This window comes from Gadus morhua, chromosome 14, assembly GCF_902167405.1.
Source record: "Gadus morhua chromosome 14, gadMor3.0, whole genome shotgun sequence".
NCBI classification, from domain to species: Eukaryota; Metazoa; Chordata; class Actinopteri; order Gadiformes; family Gadidae; genus Gadus; species Gadus morhua.
In genome coordinates this window covers 1,415,072-1,435,044 of record NC_044061.1, presented here as the reverse complement: position 1 = coordinate 1,435,044, position 19,973 = coordinate 1,415,072, and the positions used below count along the sequence as shown (strand labels likewise).

General features: G+C 47.6%; 2 protein-coding genes across 3 annotated transcripts in view; one reads left to right on the top strand and one right to left on the bottom strand.

The window, feature by feature from the left end:
• Positions 1-123: 123 nt before the first annotated feature.
• LOC115559176 (PWWP domain-containing DNA repair factor 3A) lies at positions 124-12,509 on the bottom strand. Of its 2 annotated transcripts, none has more exons than XM_030377920.1 (13): positions 12,213-12,509; positions 7,140-7,731; positions 6,612-6,720; positions 6,317-6,460; positions 4,919-4,989; positions 4,747-4,826; positions 3,626-3,686; positions 3,463-3,538; positions 3,223-3,273; positions 2,851-3,095; positions 1,264-1,485; positions 483-571; positions 124-400 (listed from the first exon to the last, which is right to left on the bottom strand). In XM_030377920.1, exons 2-13 carry the CDS (start codon positions 7,716-7,718, stop codon positions 358-360), a joined length of 1,770 nt encoding a protein of 589 aa, XP_030233780.1. In that variant the 5' UTR covers positions 7,719-7,731; positions 12,213-12,509; the 3' UTR covers positions 124-357. The 2 variants fall into 2 exon arrangements, with proteins under 2 accessions (XP_030233780.1, XP_030233779.1); XM_030377919.1 differs by having other exon boundaries at positions 12,130-12,336.
• A 452-nt stretch (positions 12,510-12,961) lies between these two features.
• LOC115559191 (CD151 antigen) overlaps positions 12,962-19,973 on the top strand; it is an 18,129-nt gene continuing 11,117 nt past the window's right edge. The window contains exons 1-2 of the mRNA XM_030377958.1: positions 12,962-13,213; positions 15,891-15,975. Coding sequence (XP_030233818.1) covers positions 15,892-15,975 — 84 coding nt within the window. The 5' untranslated portion in view covers positions 12,962-13,213; position 15,891. The remainder of the gene's footprint in view (positions 13,214-15,890; positions 15,976-19,973) is intronic.

Genomic DNA, 19,973 nt, shown 5'->3' with positions numbered 1-19,973 from the left:
ATACAACAGATTATACTCTTCTGTTTCTCTTCTGTTGTTCTTGGCAGCGGAAATGAGGAAGGCCATGTTTCACGACTTAACAATATAAATGTTGTTAAACAAAAGCAAACAAAACTAAAGAGAAATGTTTAGAATAAATTTGTTTATTCTATGATGACCATAAATAACCAGGCACTCTCATAGAACATCCATAGGCCATGAGTTACTTTAACATGTATGCATGCACAGACACACACACAAACACACAATTAGTTTCAATTTGATCGTTTTGATGAAATGAAAAAATTGGCCGTTAAAAAAAAAAGAGCCGGACTGTCAAACGTTGGACGACCAAAACTAAAGAGTAGGACGCAGAGCTCATCTCATCCGGCCAATCGTCAACTCAAACTCTTCTCTCTCTCTGAAAAAGAGGAAAAGATGAATTTTTTACTTTTAATCCAGATTGCGCAGGTCTCCAAAGGCCAGCCGATCTCAGGACTTACCTCTCACTAATACATCTTCCGTTTAGATACTTCTCCTCAGCCTTAGTCAGTGAAATGTTATCGACGCCAGCGATGGCCGAGATGATGGCCTGAATGATGAAAGGATATTATAGCACACGCTCACACAATACGTACTGGGAGTGACAATAGGCAAGAGAGTGGACAGAGAAAGATTCCCATGATGGATTTATCATGGATCGGCATATCAATATGAGACGTAATAGTTCTGATCTAATTTTATCGAGTAAATAGCTGCAGTAGAAAAGTTAGCGCGGGTTTAAAGATGCTGTGAGTTTGGTGCCGGAGATGTGAAAAGGGAAACGAAAAGAGTATAAGATAAATTTTTTGGCTTAACTGACAGATGATAACGCTGGACATTTGTCACCTATTTATAGACGCCTGCATCATTCGATTTTATTGTTCCTGTTTTTGAGTCTTCTTTATAATAGCCATTGTGATCATATCATGCAAAATAAACTGTTTTCCACTACTCTTCAGAAATTGTACATAGGACTATAAAAGATGGATGACATTGCATTGTGTTAATGAGACAGCGAGATCCAGGTTCTCATTATGACAATACATGAGCAGGACAGGAAGCTAGCTAGGACAGCGGTGCATGGTGCGTTGAAGTCACATCGGGAATTATAAACTGCTCCAGAGATATGACCAAACGGTCTACGTTTTTTATCATAGGAATTAATGCAATCACATGGCTGATCCGTTTATTGATCTGTGAATGATACAGATTCCCCCCAGGCCTTGGTGTGAGCAGACGAACCTCAGGCAGCAACACGTCCAGCACGAAGCGCACGTCGTCCATGAACTTGACGTTGGCCAGGCAGGGGGCTTGGTCAGTGACGCGGTGGAACAGCTCCTTCAGGTACAGGTACACCTGGTCCAGCTGCCGGTCGTCCTCCAGGTAGGGCTTCACCTGCAGCCGCCGCCGCACCTCCAGGAACGAGCAGAGCCAGCGGGAGGCCTGCTGCCCGCGGACCACCGCCTGGACAGAAGGACCGACGTTCAGCCCACGCTTCACCAAGAGCCTCAAGCAGGTACAAGAAGTATATTAGACAGAAGAAGAGGAACAACAATACATCTCTGTCTGGACCGTAAGGATGTTCAGAGAACCAAGTGCCAAGCACTAACCATCACTAGCTTAACCCATTCCCCACACACAACACAGATAGCTAGGGTACGATGCTACACCATGCCAAGTACTGTTTAAGTGTGATGACGTACAACATCGTGTTGGACTCCCGTTATGGATCTGAACGCTGAGTGTTCAACACACGCTCCGGCTAAATGAGAACACATCAGCTTGGTTATATTTCTGCTGTGTTCCCGTTATAATTCTGTTTGACTTAAAGAAATGTGCTGTAGGTACGATTGAATAGCAATTGTTCGATTCATTTGTTAGAAATGGCAAAGCCATTCGACAAGTGGTCAGCAAAATAAAATAATATGTGATCGTTTTTGCACTTGGAAATAGTTAATCGCTTTTAGCCTACACTCAGATGTGAACTCATTCTTGCATGCAAATCTCTAGAGTCATAAAAAATTATAACATTCGTTGTATGCAAATGATAGGCGTAGCCCCGCCTTCTCCAGCGAACCAAGACAGCCGGCTCCGGGACGGCGGGGATTTCACCTCCTCGGTTTTACAGGCAAGACAGGGAAATTGCCGGGCGTGCCAAGCCACGACCGAACCGGCTCGGCAGTGTAAAGGCCTCATGAGACCCAGGACCTGGTCCAGGGCAGTCTCATGAGACCCAGGACCTGGACCTGGTCCGGCCTCATGAGACCCAGGACCCAGGACTCATGAGACCCAGATCCAGGACCTGGACCTGGTCCGGCCTCGTGAGACCAGGACCTGGTCCGGCCTCATGAGACCAGGACCTGGTCCGGCCTCATGAGACCAGGACCTGGTCCGGCCTCATGAGGCCGGACCTGGTCCTGAGCAGTCTCATGAGGCCGGACCAGGTCCTGAGCAGTCTCATGAGACCAGGACCTGGTCCTGAGCAGTCTCGTGAGACCAGGACCTGGTCCGGCCTCATGAGACTGCTCAGGACCTGGTCCGGCCTCATGAGGCCGGACCAGGTCCTGAGCAGTCTCATGAGACCAGGACCAGGTCCTGAGCAGTCTCATGAGGCCGGACCAGGTCCTGAGCAGTCTCATGAGACCAGGACCTGGTCCTGAGCAGTCTCATGAGGCCGGACCAGGTCCTGAGCAGTCTCCTGAGGCCGGACCAGGTCCTGAGCAGTCTCATGAGACCAGGACCAGGACCTGGTCCGGCCTCATGAGACCAGGACCTGGTCCAGGGCAGTCTCATGAGACCAGGACCTGGTCCGGGGCAGCGTCTCCTCACCAGCAGGTGCCTGTCGGCGAGCCTCTGGGACACGATGAAGGCCACCAGCTTCTCGTTGGCGCGGTTGTGGGCGGCGACGGTGCGGTCGGGGAGGAGCCTCTTGGCGCCCGGCCCCTCCTCCTCCGGGGCCTCCGAGACGCTCTCCTCCCCCCCGCTGTGGGGCTCCCCCTCCTCCAGCTCTGGCTGGCTGGGCAGATCCAGCCTCTCCACGTGGTCCTTGGGGTACTTCCTCCTCACCGGGTAACCTTGGAGACGAGCAAACACGCGTGAGAAGAGGAACGGGAATGGATCCGAAGTTTTGGAATTTGAAAATGTACTGCCAAGTAATCCCCCCGCCCCCGCGGATATGAAGTAAATCTGAGTTGAACATACTCATACAATGTGACGAGTATTGGATGAAGGAGCCGGTGAAGGAGCAGCAGGCTGCGGGAGGAAAGGGAGAACTGCTTACAGAGCTGTCAATCAAATGCCAATCAACTGTCAAACATGAAACATTGCTCGTTTCAAATGGAGAGATATTACCCCCTCAGCGACCAGACTATCAGCATTCAAATGTGCATTGCAGTCGGTTTAATCATCTTTAGGTGGAACATGCATGTACTTTCTGCTTACCAATACGGAGCACGTAGTCATTGATCATCTCAAAGGCCCAGTCGATGATGGCAGCGTAGTTGGCCTTGGCTGCGCTCTACAACATAACCCAGAAGGTGTGTTAGTATTAACGTGTGGATCACAGAGACACACTCAAGAGTCGGGACGCTGATGTCGTTCTCACCACCAGCTGATTGGCGTCCTCGCAGTCTAAGGGTTTGAGGTTCCTCAAAGACACAGAGAACCTTTAACACAAGATAAGTGCCGCACATTAATACACACAATACGACGGTGCACGTAGGTTTGCATTGCACAGTGCCCACCAGACTAGCATATTTATATCCGGACAGTTAGAATACCGTTTGCTTTGATGAGAACCAGCAGCCCAAAGCCGGCGCACACTGAGACGCACTACAGCGTGAACCCCTTTCATATGCTGTCACTGCCTGTAAACTAAGACTTAGCGAAGAGGGTCAGATCAGAGCTTGAGTCTACAGTAGGGCTGGGCGATATGGACCAAAAGTCATATCTCGATATCTTCAAGCAGAATATCGATGTAAGATAAATATCAATATTTGTTGACGCAATAACATAGTTGCCGTCGCCGCGCTCCAACTCGTCATTCTACATCGGTGGCGTCGCTGTGCTCTCATTTCGAATGAGTGTCGCGACAGCTTTAGATTTTGGGTCGCTGCACGCATTTTTGAGCAGGTTGTGCTGCTGCCAGTGATGGAAGAGGTTGGTCACACTCTACCCTTTAGTTGCGACAGATTTGAAGCACTCTCAACAAAAACCTGATTCTGTCATTCGTCAGACACCTTGTACCCAAATAATTTCCTAATAATAACTAAGGAGCCATTGGTCTTCTGCTTACATACAAGCTCCTCTGCGCCGCGTTTGCCGGCGGACTCCATGATTTGCGCCGTAGGTGATTTAAAAAAGTGCCGTGAGTAGAAGGGGGGCCGGGCCGTGTGTGTGTGAGCCGGAGGCGGAGCGGGAGAGAGATAAGCAGAGTTACGAAATAGCAGGCGGCAGTCGCGGTTCGAAACTGCTGTTATTTGGATAAAATATGCTGTACTTTCAATGCAAATTAAACTATCGATGTTGACGATAGCGTCTCATTCCATATATCGTTTGAAAAAAAATCGATATATTTAAAATATCGATATAACGCCCAGCCCTAGGCTACAGCTCTATAACTTTAGCGGCTTGGGAATGGAACAGTAATAGGTGGAACCACGACACACAGCTACAGCAAGCTCTAACCTGCTGAGCCGCATCCAATCAGAGCGTTGAATCACTCACCCCTTCCTCTTCGTGTCAATGGTCGGCTGATCGATCCAAAGGATGCTGGCCTTTTTCAATTTAGGTCTGACACTCTTCACCTGAATGACACATTAGAAGTGTTTAGCACACAGCTTACTTAATGTAATGTTACATACTAGGGTCGACCATGCTGGACATCAGCAGCACTCACCACGGCCGGCCAGAAGGGAAACAATCTGAACTTGCACCAGACGAAGGCGCCCTCCTTGATGCTCTCAGGCTCTGTGATGTGAAGAACAATCTGAATATACACGTCACCACTGAACTACAGGACTGATATCAATATCAAACAGTGGTGGGTAGAATACTGAGAATCTATACTCAAGTAAAAGCAAAATTACTTCCTTCAAAATCGACTTGAGTAAATGTAAATATTCCAATTTGAAAACCTACTTGAGCAAGAGTAAAAAAGTACTTTGTTATAAAGTTACTCAAATTACTTTACATTTTTGTATTGGAGTGCTTGGATCAGTGAAAAAGACATAACGTTTTTGAATGCGTGAGCGAGTGAGGGAGAGAGAGAGATCCACTCTTAAAACATTTCTTCACAAGTTGCTTCATTGGGTGTATTGTTCATTAAACATACATAGGCCTGCAAAAATATGTACAACAAAAAAAATGTAATTTAATAATAAAAAAAAAAAATTACTCTAAGCTCTGCATGTGACAAAAGGCAAGAGCTTTGTAGGAACACAACCAATTAAACACCAACGAGACTGGCTTGGTTAGCTGATTGGCCAATAAGAAATGTCTTGACGTGGTTGAGATCCAGCCTACGCATAGCATGCACGCACACTCAGAGCCAGACACAACAATGACGAACAAGTTCCTGAGTGGTCTGCAGAATACAGTGCCTCGTGCCCACTGCCTCCGTCCGTTGACTGATCCCCATTGACTTTGAATGGGGACGGACGCGCAATGCATTGTGGATCCGTGCGCTGAAGGCTCCGTCAAAACGTTGAACATTTTTCAACTTTTTCGGCAGTGACGGATCTGTCATCCAATCAGATCACGTATGCAAATGTAAGCCCTGTGACACTACTCGGGCTCTGACGACCCTGGAAACCTCCCCCATCCGTCAGCCACGCCTTCCCAGTCCTTTGACTGACGGGTGCAGTGGGCACGAGAAACATCATCCCACTGCAGACACAAATGGGCGTTCTCGTGTGGTGGGGGTTCCCGTTCACGCAGACTGGAACCCCCCCTTCTCAAACGAGGCGTCCCAACGTAACGGTCGACTCGACTCCTCGGCTGTGGAAGCGCAACAATGTTGCAACCTAGGGAGGGCGCGTCGCTGACGTGTACGCTTGCATTACAGTCAACGACGATAACGTCATTATCAAAATACTAATTTTAATGAAGTCACAATGGAGTATGTAATTGAGTAAAGAGTAGAATTCTAAATCAAATATTTACTTGAGTAAGAGTAAAATTACAGACTTAAAAAAGGAACGAAAATGTACTCGTTATCCGAAAAATGTACTTTTTTACTCATTCGCATTACTTGTAACTAGTTACTGCCCACCACTGATATCAAGGGACGCTTTACGTTTGGAAAAGTGCATCGGGAAGCATGGCAGCTCTTCCTCCTCCTCTTCCTCCTCATCAAAGGGGAGGATCAGCTCCTCCTCGGGTAAACTGAACTCTATGGAGAGGTCTGAGGAGAGCTGGGACTCATTTTGGCTCAGCTGGTCTGAAATCACATCATTCACATTTACATTTAGGGCAATTAGCAGACACTCAATCGACTCCTCCATTGAACGCGTCCGGTGCACCAACAGCCTGTTACCGCGAGGAGACGATAAGAATGAGTGTGAATGCGTCCGAGGTCTCGGGTGTCTGACCTAGCGGGGAACTGGGTCTGCTGGAGGGCGGAGAGTTTCCGGGTTGAGTCCCGCAGCTGCCCTTTCTGGGCGTGGACGTCGTTTGGGACGCACAGCGCTTGGAGATCACCTGTTAGTGTCAGTCAGTACAGAACATTAATGCATCACAAAACATTCAATGTAGACATCTACATTCAGGGCGGTTAGCAGATCCATCCAAAGCGACTTCCAATAAGTACATTGGTCCGAAGAAAGAAACAACAATGTATCTTTGTGGGTACAGTAAGGAGGTTCATAGAACCAAGTGCCAAGCACTAACCATCACTAGGTTAACCCATTCCCCGAACACAACAGAGACAGCTAGGGTAAGATGCTACACAAGTGCTGCGTTTAAGTGCCAGGACGAACAACACACAATAAGTACGTAAGAGGGGGGTGGGGTGAAAAGCAGCCAACATATTCGTATCCTGATTCCAGTGAGGGTGGGATGAACCACCCTTATTGGGTCGGGGAGGCAACATGAACAGATTTAAACGGGTGAGCCTTAACCTTGGCTGGGGGGGTGAAGGAGGAGCTGGCCTGGGGGGCCTTCGGTCTGAGGCGGCGGAGTGGCGACACCACGGAGGGGTCCAGCGAGGAGTCGGGGCTGCCGTGTCTCTGCGACCCCTCGGCCAGTCTCGTTTTCAGGGGGCTGTCTAAAAGACCCTCAGGGACCGGTCGGGAGGCGTAAGGAGGGTCCCCCTCGGGGGCCGCCGGGGGCCCGGGGCCAGAGTCCAGGCTCTTTAGCTTCCGGGCGTACGGTTTCCTCCTCTTGGCGCCCGGTCGGGGGCGAGGAGGCTGCCCGCTCGCGGCCCCTCTCCCGGCGCTCCGGGATGGCGGCGGCCGGTCGTTCCCCTCTCCGGGCTTCAGGGAGGCGGCCCCCTGGGTGGCCGAGCGCAGGCCACAGCGCAGGGGCCGTCTCAGGGTCATGCCGTGCGTGGAGAGGCTCGCGTCGGGAGCTCGGGGGGGAACAGGGGGGGGGTGGAGCTGGACCTCCTCCGAGTCATTGGGCGCTTCAGGAGGTTCGCTGTGAGGAACGCCATCAGGACAGGAAGTAGACCGCTTCATCGTCCTCTTTATGGGAAACATTCATCTTCAGAAGCTGAAGGGAGAGAAAGGGGATCTGTTGGTCAAACTCGGGATGATACACAACCTGGGGGGCATCAACCAAGCTAAAGGCAAAGCCGGGCTTATTGCGCTTAGCCTCGCTGCTTTAAGCTAGATTTGCATTCCATCAACGTGAATTAAGGGAATCTCCACTAAGTAACCACGGCAATTTATCCAACCAAATGAACCTGGTCGGTACCAGGCTAACTGTCTGGCTTACACAAGCCGTGTTTCAGAGAAGTCCCATCTGTCGGAAACAACCGTACCATCAGAAGGTTCCGCCAAGCCTAGTCCTCGCGATTTTGTCATCAATGTACATATATGAGGTACAAACAGCCTGCATTTTCACTAAGGGTCCAAGATCAAATGATTCAAATGAAATAACTAAATGAATCGCTATCGATTGCTAGCGGGGATATTTTCTAAACACATTTTTAGACAAAATTACGTATTCTATCAAAATTGGGAACCAGCAGTTGGGTGGGTGCCATGCCGTAAATCCGACGCCTCATTGTTCCAACGTCTCAAAGGTCCAAAATATTTCCCATTAGATCGACATGCCACTATGCCGACGGTTAATTGTTACGAAAACTGAACCCAATGTCCCAGTGGGCCGTTTGTCCGATAAGTCAAACAAGAGGCGCATTAGGCCGACGGTTCAATATGCCTAATAGGCCTACATATAAAGAGTTTTATACCTCTCTCTCTCACACTAAGCACCAAAATACAACCTAGGCCTACATATCACGTTCACGATGAATATTGGAGAGCAAAATGACGAGAGAGAGAGAGAGAGCAAAATGACGAGAGAGAGAGAGAGCAAAATGACGAGAGAGAGAGAGCAAAATGACGAGAGAGAGAGAGAGCAAAATGACGAGAGAGAGGGAGAGCAAAATGACGAGAGAGAGAGAGAGCAAAATGACGAGAGAGAGAGCAAAATGACGAGAGCGAGAGCGAGCGAGAGAGCGAGAGCGAGAGAAAACTCTTTGGATGTAGGCCTATTCGGCATATTGAACCGTCAGCCAGGGTGCGAACTATGGGGGTCCAGGGGGGTCTCAGCCCCCCTTAATGAGACATGAGCGCCCCTGAAAACATGATTTGGGAAATTTTGGGTCTCTAAAATATTGGCAAAAAGCTGTTTTTTCCACATGCATTTGCATTTTGTTTTTGTATTGCATAATCATGGATCAGGTGTAAAATGTGGCTATTTTTTTATGCATGATTTGCGAATGAGGGTGATTCATCATCTTCATAAAGATACCGGCCTGCATGCAATTTTCACCTCACCATTGAAGCATGGGTGCGCTATGGGGGGGGGGGGGGGGGGGGGGGGGGGGGGGGGGGGGGGGACGACGACATGTAAACACGAAAAGTCGGACAAACGGCCCTTTGGACCAATGGGTTCCGCCTTCGTAACATTGAATCGTCGCCATAGTGTCATGTCGATCGGATTTAAGGGCAGGCCCCGTTGGGCGAGTGCTCTAGCATCCGGCCTGCTGTACGGGCGACCCGAGTTCGCGTCCTGGGCACGATAGTTATTTTTGTAATTTCCATTATATCAGAGAAATTAGGCCTACCAATTGACTTTTTATATAATAAATATGTCTTACAATATCCCTAGAACCCAAATATAACTTGAAAAAACCCATGGTGAAGTTAATGTTAAGCCTTTGTCACAATGACAAAGACACTGCTACATGGGAAATGGCCACCACATAAATTCACTTCAGGTGAGTTCCTCGGCAGGCTGCCAAGACCACTTATAGGGTTCACTATAATCAATTTAGAATATTCAAAGAAATGGCGTGAAAAGTTTTGATTTCTCCAGTAATCCTTCCTAATTTACTAATAAGGTGGGGATTGAACCTCGGGTGCAAGTCCGACACGTTACCTCAAGACTATCTCCCTGATTATTACTAATCTATGGTCAATATTACATTTAAATATGTTACGCTTAATACTAGTTATTTATTCAAAAGGGCTGCAATTTTATTGCCAGGCGGCCTCCCTGTTTTTATTAATGGATACGGTGTTCCATTTTCAAGTTATTATATGCTTGTACTCCTCATAGACCTCCACAAGCAGCTTCTGTTCGCCGCTGGAAAATATCCCGCTCGGTCCTTTTCGGAAATTTGATCCATGATTCGACATTCACGGTTCTGGGCTGGTTACATATCTCGTGAGCGCGGGTAATCCATGATAACGTAAGCCTGGCTTGAACTAACCTTAGGGTGCACTCGCACTAGGCCATCTGGCCGTGGCCGTTGGCCGTTTTCACACCTAACCGTGCTCAAATGGCCCCATTGTTCTCTGGCCTGCACTCGCACTAGGCCATCTGGCCGTGGCCGTTGGGCGTCGCAACTGTGGCCTGGCCACGGTAGGCTCTTGTACATACGTCATCACGTCGTAAGTAACACGTCATCACCAAGCGTCCGCTGCATGGACCATAATAAAGTCTGCCGCCAGTCAGAGTTCTAACAACAATGGACAACAACACAGAGAACACAGTTCGCACTTTGCTGAGTCTGTTGCTTATTTGGATGGTTTACCGTTCAATGGGAAAGAAGGCTCGTCGCCTTTATTATGTCCGTGGTCGGCGCATGGACTATACGTCATCCAGCTCAGGTTGGCTAGCCGTGCATGTGCGCGTGTCGGCTCATTAGCATCTGTAGTACCGTAGCGGCCCGTGCCGTAGCAGCACACCTCTCCCAAGTGGCCAAATTGCCCCGGTGTTTCAGTTCAAGTGGTGACCGGTTTAACTGGTGACTTTCAGCCGAATGCTTCGCTTGTTGTCGTGGCTACGCCAGATGTTGGAAATCGGGACCAGACACGTAGCTGTCCTTGCGATTGCCTCTTTGATTTGTTTTTCCAAAAACCCACGTTTTGATTTTATAAATATTTTAATTTTAATGTTAAAATAATAGTATAAAATCAAAGGGTAGGTGTTTTGAGAAAATAAGCTTTGTGTTATGTGTGGGGCAGTTAGTTGATTACACCAGATGTGTTTTGATATGGGTAGGTCAAAAGGTCAAGCCGCAAAATAGATTTATAGCCTTTTTTAACATTACATTTTTTTTTATAAAATCAAATGGTGCTTTGTTTTACATAGGTAGGCCTTGTATTAACATATCTAAGTTGGTTTGACAAAATTCTTCCATCGAAACCAGTGCTAAATAGATTTTTCGAATGTGTCGAATATCCAACGTCCAATATAAAACTAACCTTACCACGCTTCAAGAGCGGAGGGCAACACAACATTAGGTTTGGATTAACTGGATGTAAAGGCGTCTTATTTTTTAGAAACGCGACCGATGCATGGTCATAACTACATGGAAAGTAGGGTCACAAGTTGATCTGGCTGCCTTTCGGGTTTTCAATAAGTATTTGTGTATTCTATTATACTACGGAGGCAGTTTCCCCAGTGGGTCAACGGCACAATGGAATGGAAATGCAGATTGTTATTTTTTTCCCCCACAATGGTGTGAAATCGAATCCCGTAGTGTATCATATTTTAAACATTCATTTTCCATTTATTTCGTCTTAAAACGGTTCTACTTGACACGTTTCTTCCAATTACACTCCGAAAACGAATGAGATTGTAATGTTTTTGACATTTTATTGAATAACAAATCAAAGAGGCAATCGCAAGGACAGCTACGTGTCTGGTCCCGATTTCCAACATCTGGCGTAGCCACGACAACAAGCGAAGCATTCGGCTGAAAGTCACCAGTTAAACCGGTCACCACTTGAACTGAAACACCGGCCTGGCAAGACTGGCCACACTCACACTGGCAGATTTGAGCACGGTTAGGTGCTAAAACGGCCACGGCGACGGCCAGATGGCCTATTGCGAGTGCACCCAGGTGAGTAAGTAAGGCACGGCTGAACTGGGTTGATGGAACGGCTTTAGCCTCAAGTGGAAGTTGGCGTTAGTTCTAACCGGGCTTAATCAACTAAGCGCCACTTTCGTTAGCAACTTTGATGCAATATACCCCTCTGTTCGATACAAGAGACCGCATGTTACACAACGCTACATTGTAGTTTCACACACGCAGCAAAAAACCTTAGTGAAAACGAAACTCATTAAGATTTGTCCATATGTTTAATAGACATATGTATACAGATTAAAGCATAAAAAGATACAAATCATGGCGATCTGGCATCAGAACGCATATGTAGCCTAAATAAAGCCACTAGCATATTATTGTACGATTTCGTTAGCACTTAAAGCTCACATGCAGTGCAATGGATTTACCTCTCAACAGTATTATACAGAAACCAGTAGACTTTAAATGCAATTGCTTAAGAAGAACGATCCACATCCTGTAGATCCATATCGAAACAACTCAAACCATCGGGTCGCGGAAGGACTTCTCCGCTCCTCATCTCTTACCTTTCCTCATCCTTCTGCTGCAGAAGTCTTCTTCATAACCCATAGTCCTGATATAAAGCACGCTGAGATGTGTTTCAGCTCACCTGTACAGCAGCCCACTGGGTCCTCTCAGACCTGTACAGCAGCCCAGTGTGTCCTCTCAGTGTGCGCGGAAGAGTAAATTAACTGGTGCGCTCTTGTATGCGTACTGCGCATGCTCCGTGGGTTCTGCTGAACGCGCCGGACATCGACCCCGCGGCGAAAGCGGGCAGGAACCAGGACGGAGAACGACGATCCGATCGGTATGGCGAGTGGACAGTGCCAAACATAATAGATAACCAGGAAAAGGAGAAGGAACAGTCTAACCATTAGAATGGGGAGCATCCAGGACGACGGCGCTTGTTGATGACACCAGGGTCAGATGCGGGTCCCACCCACAGGGGACGGGGACATATATATTGATGTCATCCTGGCTGACGCACACGTTTGCTGGTTGAACTCCGTCAGTTTAGCTGAAACTTGATCCACTACTTCCAATCAGCCAGACATGTAAACACGAGCTCAGACTCTCTGCTCGTGTTTACATTGATACAGACATGAAGGGGATGACGTCATGTCTGTATCAATAATCACAACAAACAAAAAAATCACCTAAAATCCCTGTATATTGGTTGGTTCCTGAATCCTCGAACGCCAGACTTCCGAGTCGAAAGTCGAAGATCATGCCACAATCACAAAGACGAACAGGAACGCTATGAATGCTCCGAGACCAGAAGTGACGTCAAACGTGCAACTCGGAAGGATGGCGTCCGAGGAGTCAGGAACACTAAGCTCCACCCCTCTGGCTGTGAGCACCGCCCATCCAGCTGTGAGCCCCGCCCAACCGGCTGTGAGCCCCGCCCTGGCGCGCAGAGGGTGGTGCCGCCACCTAGTGGCCGTTCGGATCCACTGCAGCAGTACTTCCGGACTGGTGGCCCCCCTCCGCTCCGAGCTCAGATCGCTGCCTGGACTCCCATGTGAACGTCCGTCCGTCCGGCCGACCTGGGAATGAAATACATCTGAGCGAGAGAAGTTAACATCATCACCTTCAGCAGGACACCTTAAGGTGAGTGGTTAAGATAGGTTAGGTGAAATTAGTTAAGGTTTACTTGCGGTCGCGACTCGCGGTGGTCCGGTGCGCTGCGGTTTATTGACGTCACCACGGGCTTTGTGTCTCTGTACTTTAATTCTCCTGCCTGATCTAACTTCGTGAAAACTACTACGTTAAGAGTCGAGTTGTCCTCCGATCCGAATCAGGGATTTCGTTGCATCGGTTTCTTGAACCGAATCAGAGGTCATGCTCAGCATCACCGGAGAATCCCCCGTTAGAGGAGGGGGGCTGGCCTGGACGTTACTTTAACTCGCCCAACCCCTGTGGCTCTGTGTGGGGTTCTCGTGAAGGGTTCTGATGTGTGGTCCTGTTCTCCTATGGTTCTCCTGTGGGGTCTCCTGGGGCGTTTCCTGGTCCTATGGTTCGTATGGATTGGTTTCTGAGTAGGCTAGTGTAAGCCCTTCTTCCACATTGTTGATCAATTACGCATGCTAATTATTAAGTCGTATCAAATGTCCAAGCCAGTGAATTGAGTTATGGGGGGTCTAAATGTGTTCATATCTCAGGGTAACTTAGTGTTTATACCGCCTTTACTGACTGTTTATATCTCAGGGTAACTTAGTATTTTATTTACTGACTGCTTATACCTCAGGGTATCTTAGTGTTTAAGACTGAGAGTAACTTAGTGTTTTTATACCTCCTTCACTTAGTGTTAATAACTCAGGGTAACTTAGTGTTTAAGACTGAGAGTAGATACGTGTTTATACCTCAGGGTAACTGTGTTTAACTTAGTGTTTAAATCTAAGGGTACTTAGTGATTAACTCTGTGTTTATACCTTAAGGGGTAACTCAGTGTTGATATCTTAGGGGTAACTCAGTGTTGATATCTTAGGGGTAACTCTGTGTTTATACCTTAAGGGGTAACTCAGTGTTGATATCTTAGGGGTAACTCTGTGTTGACATCTTAGGGGTAACTCAGTGTTTATACCTTAAAGGGTAACTCAGTGTTGATATCTTAGGGGTAACTCAGTGTTGATGTGTTAGGGGTAACTCAGTGTTGATGTGTTAGGGGTAACTCAGTGTTGATGTCTTAGGGGTAACTCAGTGTTTACTGAGTAGCTCTCTCCTCCCAGCTGTTTGTTTTGTAGCCAGAGGGGTTAACGACTGAGTGTCAATTAATAGGTTGTTTGAGTTTCATTGACAGGGGCCCGCTATAGGGCCCCCAACATATGGTCAACCCACCCCCGACAGACGGGCCAGCGGAGGGGCAGACAGACAGACAGACAGGCAGGCAGGCAGCCAGGCAGACAGACAGACACACAGACAGACAGACAGACAGACAGACAGACAGACAGACAGACAGACAGACAGACAGACAGACAGACAGGCGGACAGACAGGCAGGCAGACAGACAGGCAGGCACACACTAACCAGCCGGTAGACGAGGTGCTGGGTTAGACTAGCAGAGCTCGGAGCCAGGCAGGTCTGGACTCGACTGGGAAGTAAGACAAGAAAATTGTGGGTTAGAAATCACCACGGTGATCTCGTGAGTGTAGTAAGCCGGTGTCAAATTACAGGTGGTTACCTGATTTAAATGTGAGATATACATTCTTTCTTGAAATATGTCTTGATTTAATTCCATTTTAAATGTTTTGACGTAGCTGCTAAGAGTGGAGCCGATTTAGTTGAAGGTTTGGGTTATGTACCAACATTAAAGGATTATGTTCCCCCTAAGTTCCTGTTCAGTGTGTCATTCATTTCACCTACAAACATGTAAAAGCCTGGTGCTTTGACTCACTGGGACTCGACTCGTTCTAACTCTTCTACGGTGGGCAGTCTTTTCCTGTAGCCAACAATGAACCTGAAAAACCATATGACCGAACATTTAGATTAACATTCTGAGTCGCCTGTCTGTCGATAAACTCTAACCTTGTGTGTGTGTTATCATCATCCTACTATCAAAGCATTCACACAAATTGACAGAGCTGCTCTGTTTCGGCGTTGAGAATCAGAATCCTTTCTAGGGATGGATTCAGGTTTCTTACCTTGTGATCAATGCACACCAAAGACACGTTGTTGTAATACTTCTGGACAACAATGGACATGTTGTCCAGCATCACCAAGACAGGGAGGCTGTGAGCCTTCATGTTGACAACACTAAGAGTTACGACAGCATGTCGTGGCTGGTAACCCGAAAGTCACTAGTTCCGGTTACCAGCCGCGACATGCTGTTGTAACTCTTGAGTAAGAGTTACGACAGCATGTCGTGGCTGGTAACCAGAAAGGTTTGTGACCCTAGGAGGGGCCGGGGATGGACATGTTCGCCGGGGATGGTCCAGTCCCCCCTTCACTGTAAAGCGTCTTTGAGTGTCTAGAAAAGCACTATATGAATTCAATCCATTATTATTATTATTTTTGAGGTGTCCCTGAGCAAGGCCCCTCACCCCGACTGCTCCCGACGAGCTGGCTGTCGCCCTGCATGGCTGACTCCGCCGTCAGTGTGTGAAAGTGTGCATGAATGGGTGAATGAAGGGGTGCATGAATGGGTGAATGAATGGTAACAAATGCCCTATATAAATGTAGTCCACTTACCTAATCCTTAGGTCGTATTGACCTACTTTTTAGGTCAATATAAGAACTTACCTTGATTTATATCCAGTCCTAACCCTTTGTAAACCTCTTTGTTCAACAGAATGGGAGCCAACGAAGAGAAAGGCGGGACTTGTGGGACCATCTTCCTGAAGTATCTGCTGTTCACGTTCAACTTCCTGTTCTGGGTGAGTGGTTTAGAGACCACGTTCTGGTGTCGTTCTTTAACCTCCTGGTCTGGGTGAGTGGTTTAGAGACCACGTTCTGGTGTCGTTCTTTAACAGGGTGTCCGCGGAGGTCTTAAAAGTCTTAAAAAGTCTTAAATTCATTTTTCTAAATTTAAGGCCTTAAAAAGTCTTAAATTCGTCAAAAATGTCATATGCTGGTCTTAAATTTATAACTCGGAGGTCTTAAATTTGTCGGGGCAGGGTTATTTAATTTTTTATTTTTCTCGCGGGACTTTTCGGGAAGGAGATGTACGAGGGGCTACTTTCTTGCTAGCTGCATATATAAACGGATGTCTGCGCGCTTGCTAGCTAGTCTGCAACAATGGGTAAATGCAAGTTCAACGTCAGTTGGCTGGAAGACGTCCGTTTCCGAGGTTGGCTAGCGTCCGTTGCCAACCCAGAACAGGCCAGATGCATTCGGTGCAAAAGTAGCCTACATTCAAGCTCGGCACCATGGGGATTAAGGCTGTCGTCAGCCATATGCAGAGCCAAAAACATAAAACCTCTGCCAGGAGCCACACACAGACCCCAGCCATTTCTACGTTTTGCATCTCTGCCCCGGCGCCACCGCCGCAGACGGTCCGCGCTGCTAGCACTGACCTGAGGGTAGCATTTGGTGCGACACCAACACTGAAAGCGGAGGTGTTGTGGATTCTAAACACAGTGGTCAAGCACCAGTCCTACAACTCGAATGAGGGGATAGGAGATCTCTTCGGTTTGATGTTCCCTGACTCTCAAATCGCGAGCACCTTTACTGCTGGAAGGGACAAAACGGCGTATATAACTCGCTTCGGACCAGCGCCTTTCATCCGAAACGAGCGAATCTGCAGCGTCTACAAGGCTTTTGTTTTGATATTTGAGACGTTGAACCACGCCACTAAAAGCAAGCAACTTGACGTGCACGTCCGATATTGGGTCGGAGATCGAGTGCATTCCCGGTACTTGGGCTCGCAATTCATGGGGCCCCACATATATGGGGGTAAAAGGGATGATACATAATATTTTTTAGGCAATATGCAGAATCTTTTCACTTACGAATTAACACGGTCGGCTATTTTTGCCAGCACGCCACCCTAGCCATATTATGGGCAACCGTGTTCCCCTTGGCTGTGATTTGAACTTTGAATTCCTTGTAGGAGTTCATAATAATACATTGCTCGCCTTGGATGAAATACACCGCTTTTGCGTGATTTATTTTGCATAAGGGTGAGTCAAATGACGCGAGAAACGCCCCTTTTATGTGAGCGCGCATTGAACCTAAAGCGGAAAACCTGGTTCAACTAATTGAATCTAAAGTGAGCGTCGTGGTACCATTTAACTGTGATTGCGATTTGCGGCTCTGTCGAGCCAGGTTTTCCCAAGAAAGCCTGGGTATGTTCAACGAGGTTCGTGGTATACCCCCCAGGTCTTACTGAAGGCATTTATTTAATGGTGAAAATATTATTAATCAGTGGCGTAAATATCGACGGTGCAACCGGTGCAGCTGCCCGGGGGCCCAGACGCTGTCACCCCCCTCTCAACAACTTACAACTTGGGTGCACCATGAATACGTGCTGGTGCACCCAAATTAAAGATTTAGGCGCACCAGTGCACCCAAGGAAAAAGTTAGTCTGGAGCCCTGGAGTATCACTTTATGTTCAATAAACAGACAGAAAGTAAACTTGAATGAGTCTCATTGAGTGACACACATGCTATGCTTGGGTTGTAATACAGCGGGATCCCCCCCACCATCGCGGGTTTAAGGTCTTAAATTTCATTCAAGGTGGTATTAAAAAGGTCTTAAAAAGTCTTAAATTTGACTTGCTGAAACCTGCAGATACCCTGTTTAACCTCCTGGTCTGGGTGAGTGGGTTTAGAGACCACGTTCTGGTGTCGTTCTTTAACCTCCTGGTCTGGGTGAGTGGTTTAGAGACCACGTTCTGGTGTCGTTCTTTAAACTCCTGGTCTGGGTGAGTGGTTTAGAGACCACGTTCTGGTGTCGTTCTTTAACCTCCTGGTCTGGGTGAGTGGTTTAGAGACCACGTTCTGGTGTCGTTCTTTAACCTCCTGGTCTGGGTGAGTGGTTTAGAGACCATGTTCTGGTGTCGTTCTTTAACCTCCTGGTCTGGGTGAGTGGTTTAGAGACCACGTTCTGGTGTCGTTCTTTAACCTCCTGGTCTGGGTGAGTGGTTTAGAGACCACGTTCTGGTGTCGTTCTTTAACCTCCTGGTCTGGGTGAGTGGTTTAGAGACCATGTTCTGGTGTCGTTCTTTAACCTCCTGGTCTGGGTGAGTGGTTTAGAGACCATGTTCTGGTGTCGTTCTTTAACCTCCTGGTCTGGGTGAGTGGTTTAGAGACCACGTTCTGGTGTCGTTCTTTAACCTCCTGGTCTGGGTGAGTGGGTTTAGAGACCACGTTCTGGTGTCGTTCTTTAACCTCCTGGTCTGGGTGAGTGGTTTAGAGACCACGTTCTGGTGTCGTTCTTTAACCTCCTGGTCTGGGTGAGTGGGTTTAGAGACCACGTTCTGGTGTCGTTCTTTAACCTCCTGGTCTGGGTGAGTGGTTTAGAGACCACGTTCTGGTGTCGTTCTTTAACCTCCTGGTCTGGGTGAGTGGTTTAGAGACCACGTTCTGGTGTCGTTCTTTAACCTCCTGGTCTGGGTGAGTGGGTTTAGATAGAGACCGTTCAGACGTATGGCCGTTACTGGGGATTTTCTACGACGTTTGAACTAAGGTTCCCCACAATGGGCTGCTGCCCATTGACCAATCAGCTGTCAGAGTGAACCCACAGCATGGAGGAGAAGGGATTGTGGCCGTTTGCCGACTCCCGGAGCTCTTTATCTGTGTAAAATATTACATAGATATTATATAATAATAATATAATGTAGGTATTTAGATAATATAATATCTAATATCAATGCCAAAAGCTATGTGCGCCTCAGACGATATATTATGAATCATAAAGAATGCGTCTGACGTCTCTGGTACTTCCACAACAAGTCAAGACTTGTGGGGGTTATCTCGGCCAGGGTGGAGAAGAGTTGGGGGAAAGGACCAGATTGAACCGCCACATGGAGGAGAGAGGGGATGCACTCCGGGAGCTGAGCTGCCGGACTGCCGCTGAGCCCCCCCCGGGGGGCTTCGGCCGGGCAGTCACATGGCAAACTGACCAATTAGACGTCCAATCTTGTATGGAATATCGCTGCTTCTGAAATGCACGAACATCTCCACCAAGCGCTGGTCCACAAAGTCGTCTCTCTGCTCTGATTGGAGGGGGTTGGGGAAGTGGGTGATGATATTCAAATGTGCCTGCTTCCTACGAGTAGGCTCCGAAACTGACTCGCACGTTTGGTAAATATAGTCGGGGTACTTTCAAAAAAGCATATCTCACTCAAAAAATCATGTACAGACATATTTGCGTGTTGGAGCATCAGAGACCCGAAACAACACCCCAAATCCCAGGAAAAGTGTTGTATTTATAATATGAGCCCTTTAAGAATAGTACTTAGGGTTAGCCTAGTGATTGTTAGTGCTTGGCACTTTGTTCTATGAACATCCTTACTGTACCGACAGCGATATATTGTGGTTTATCTTTCTTCTGAGAAATGTACTTATTCTGAATCATTTTGGGTAAAAACGTCTACTAAATGCCCCGAATATAAACCTGAATGTAACCGTATTCACTCAGCCAATGGAGTGTAAAACAGTCTGTAAAGCAGTCTGCAAAGCAGTGTAAAGCAGTCTGTAAAGCAGCCTGTAAAGCAGCCTGTAAAGCAGTCTGTAAAGCAGTCTGTAAAGCAGTTTAAAGCAGTCTGTAAAGCAGTGTAAAGCAGTGGTCCTGCTGAACCCTGTCTGTAAAGCAGTCTGTAAAGCAGTCTGTAAAGCAGTGTAAAGCAGTTTAAAGCAGTCTGTAAAGCAGTGTAAAGCAGTGGTCCTGCTGAACCCTGTCTGTAAAGCAGTCTGTAAAGCAGTCTGTAAAG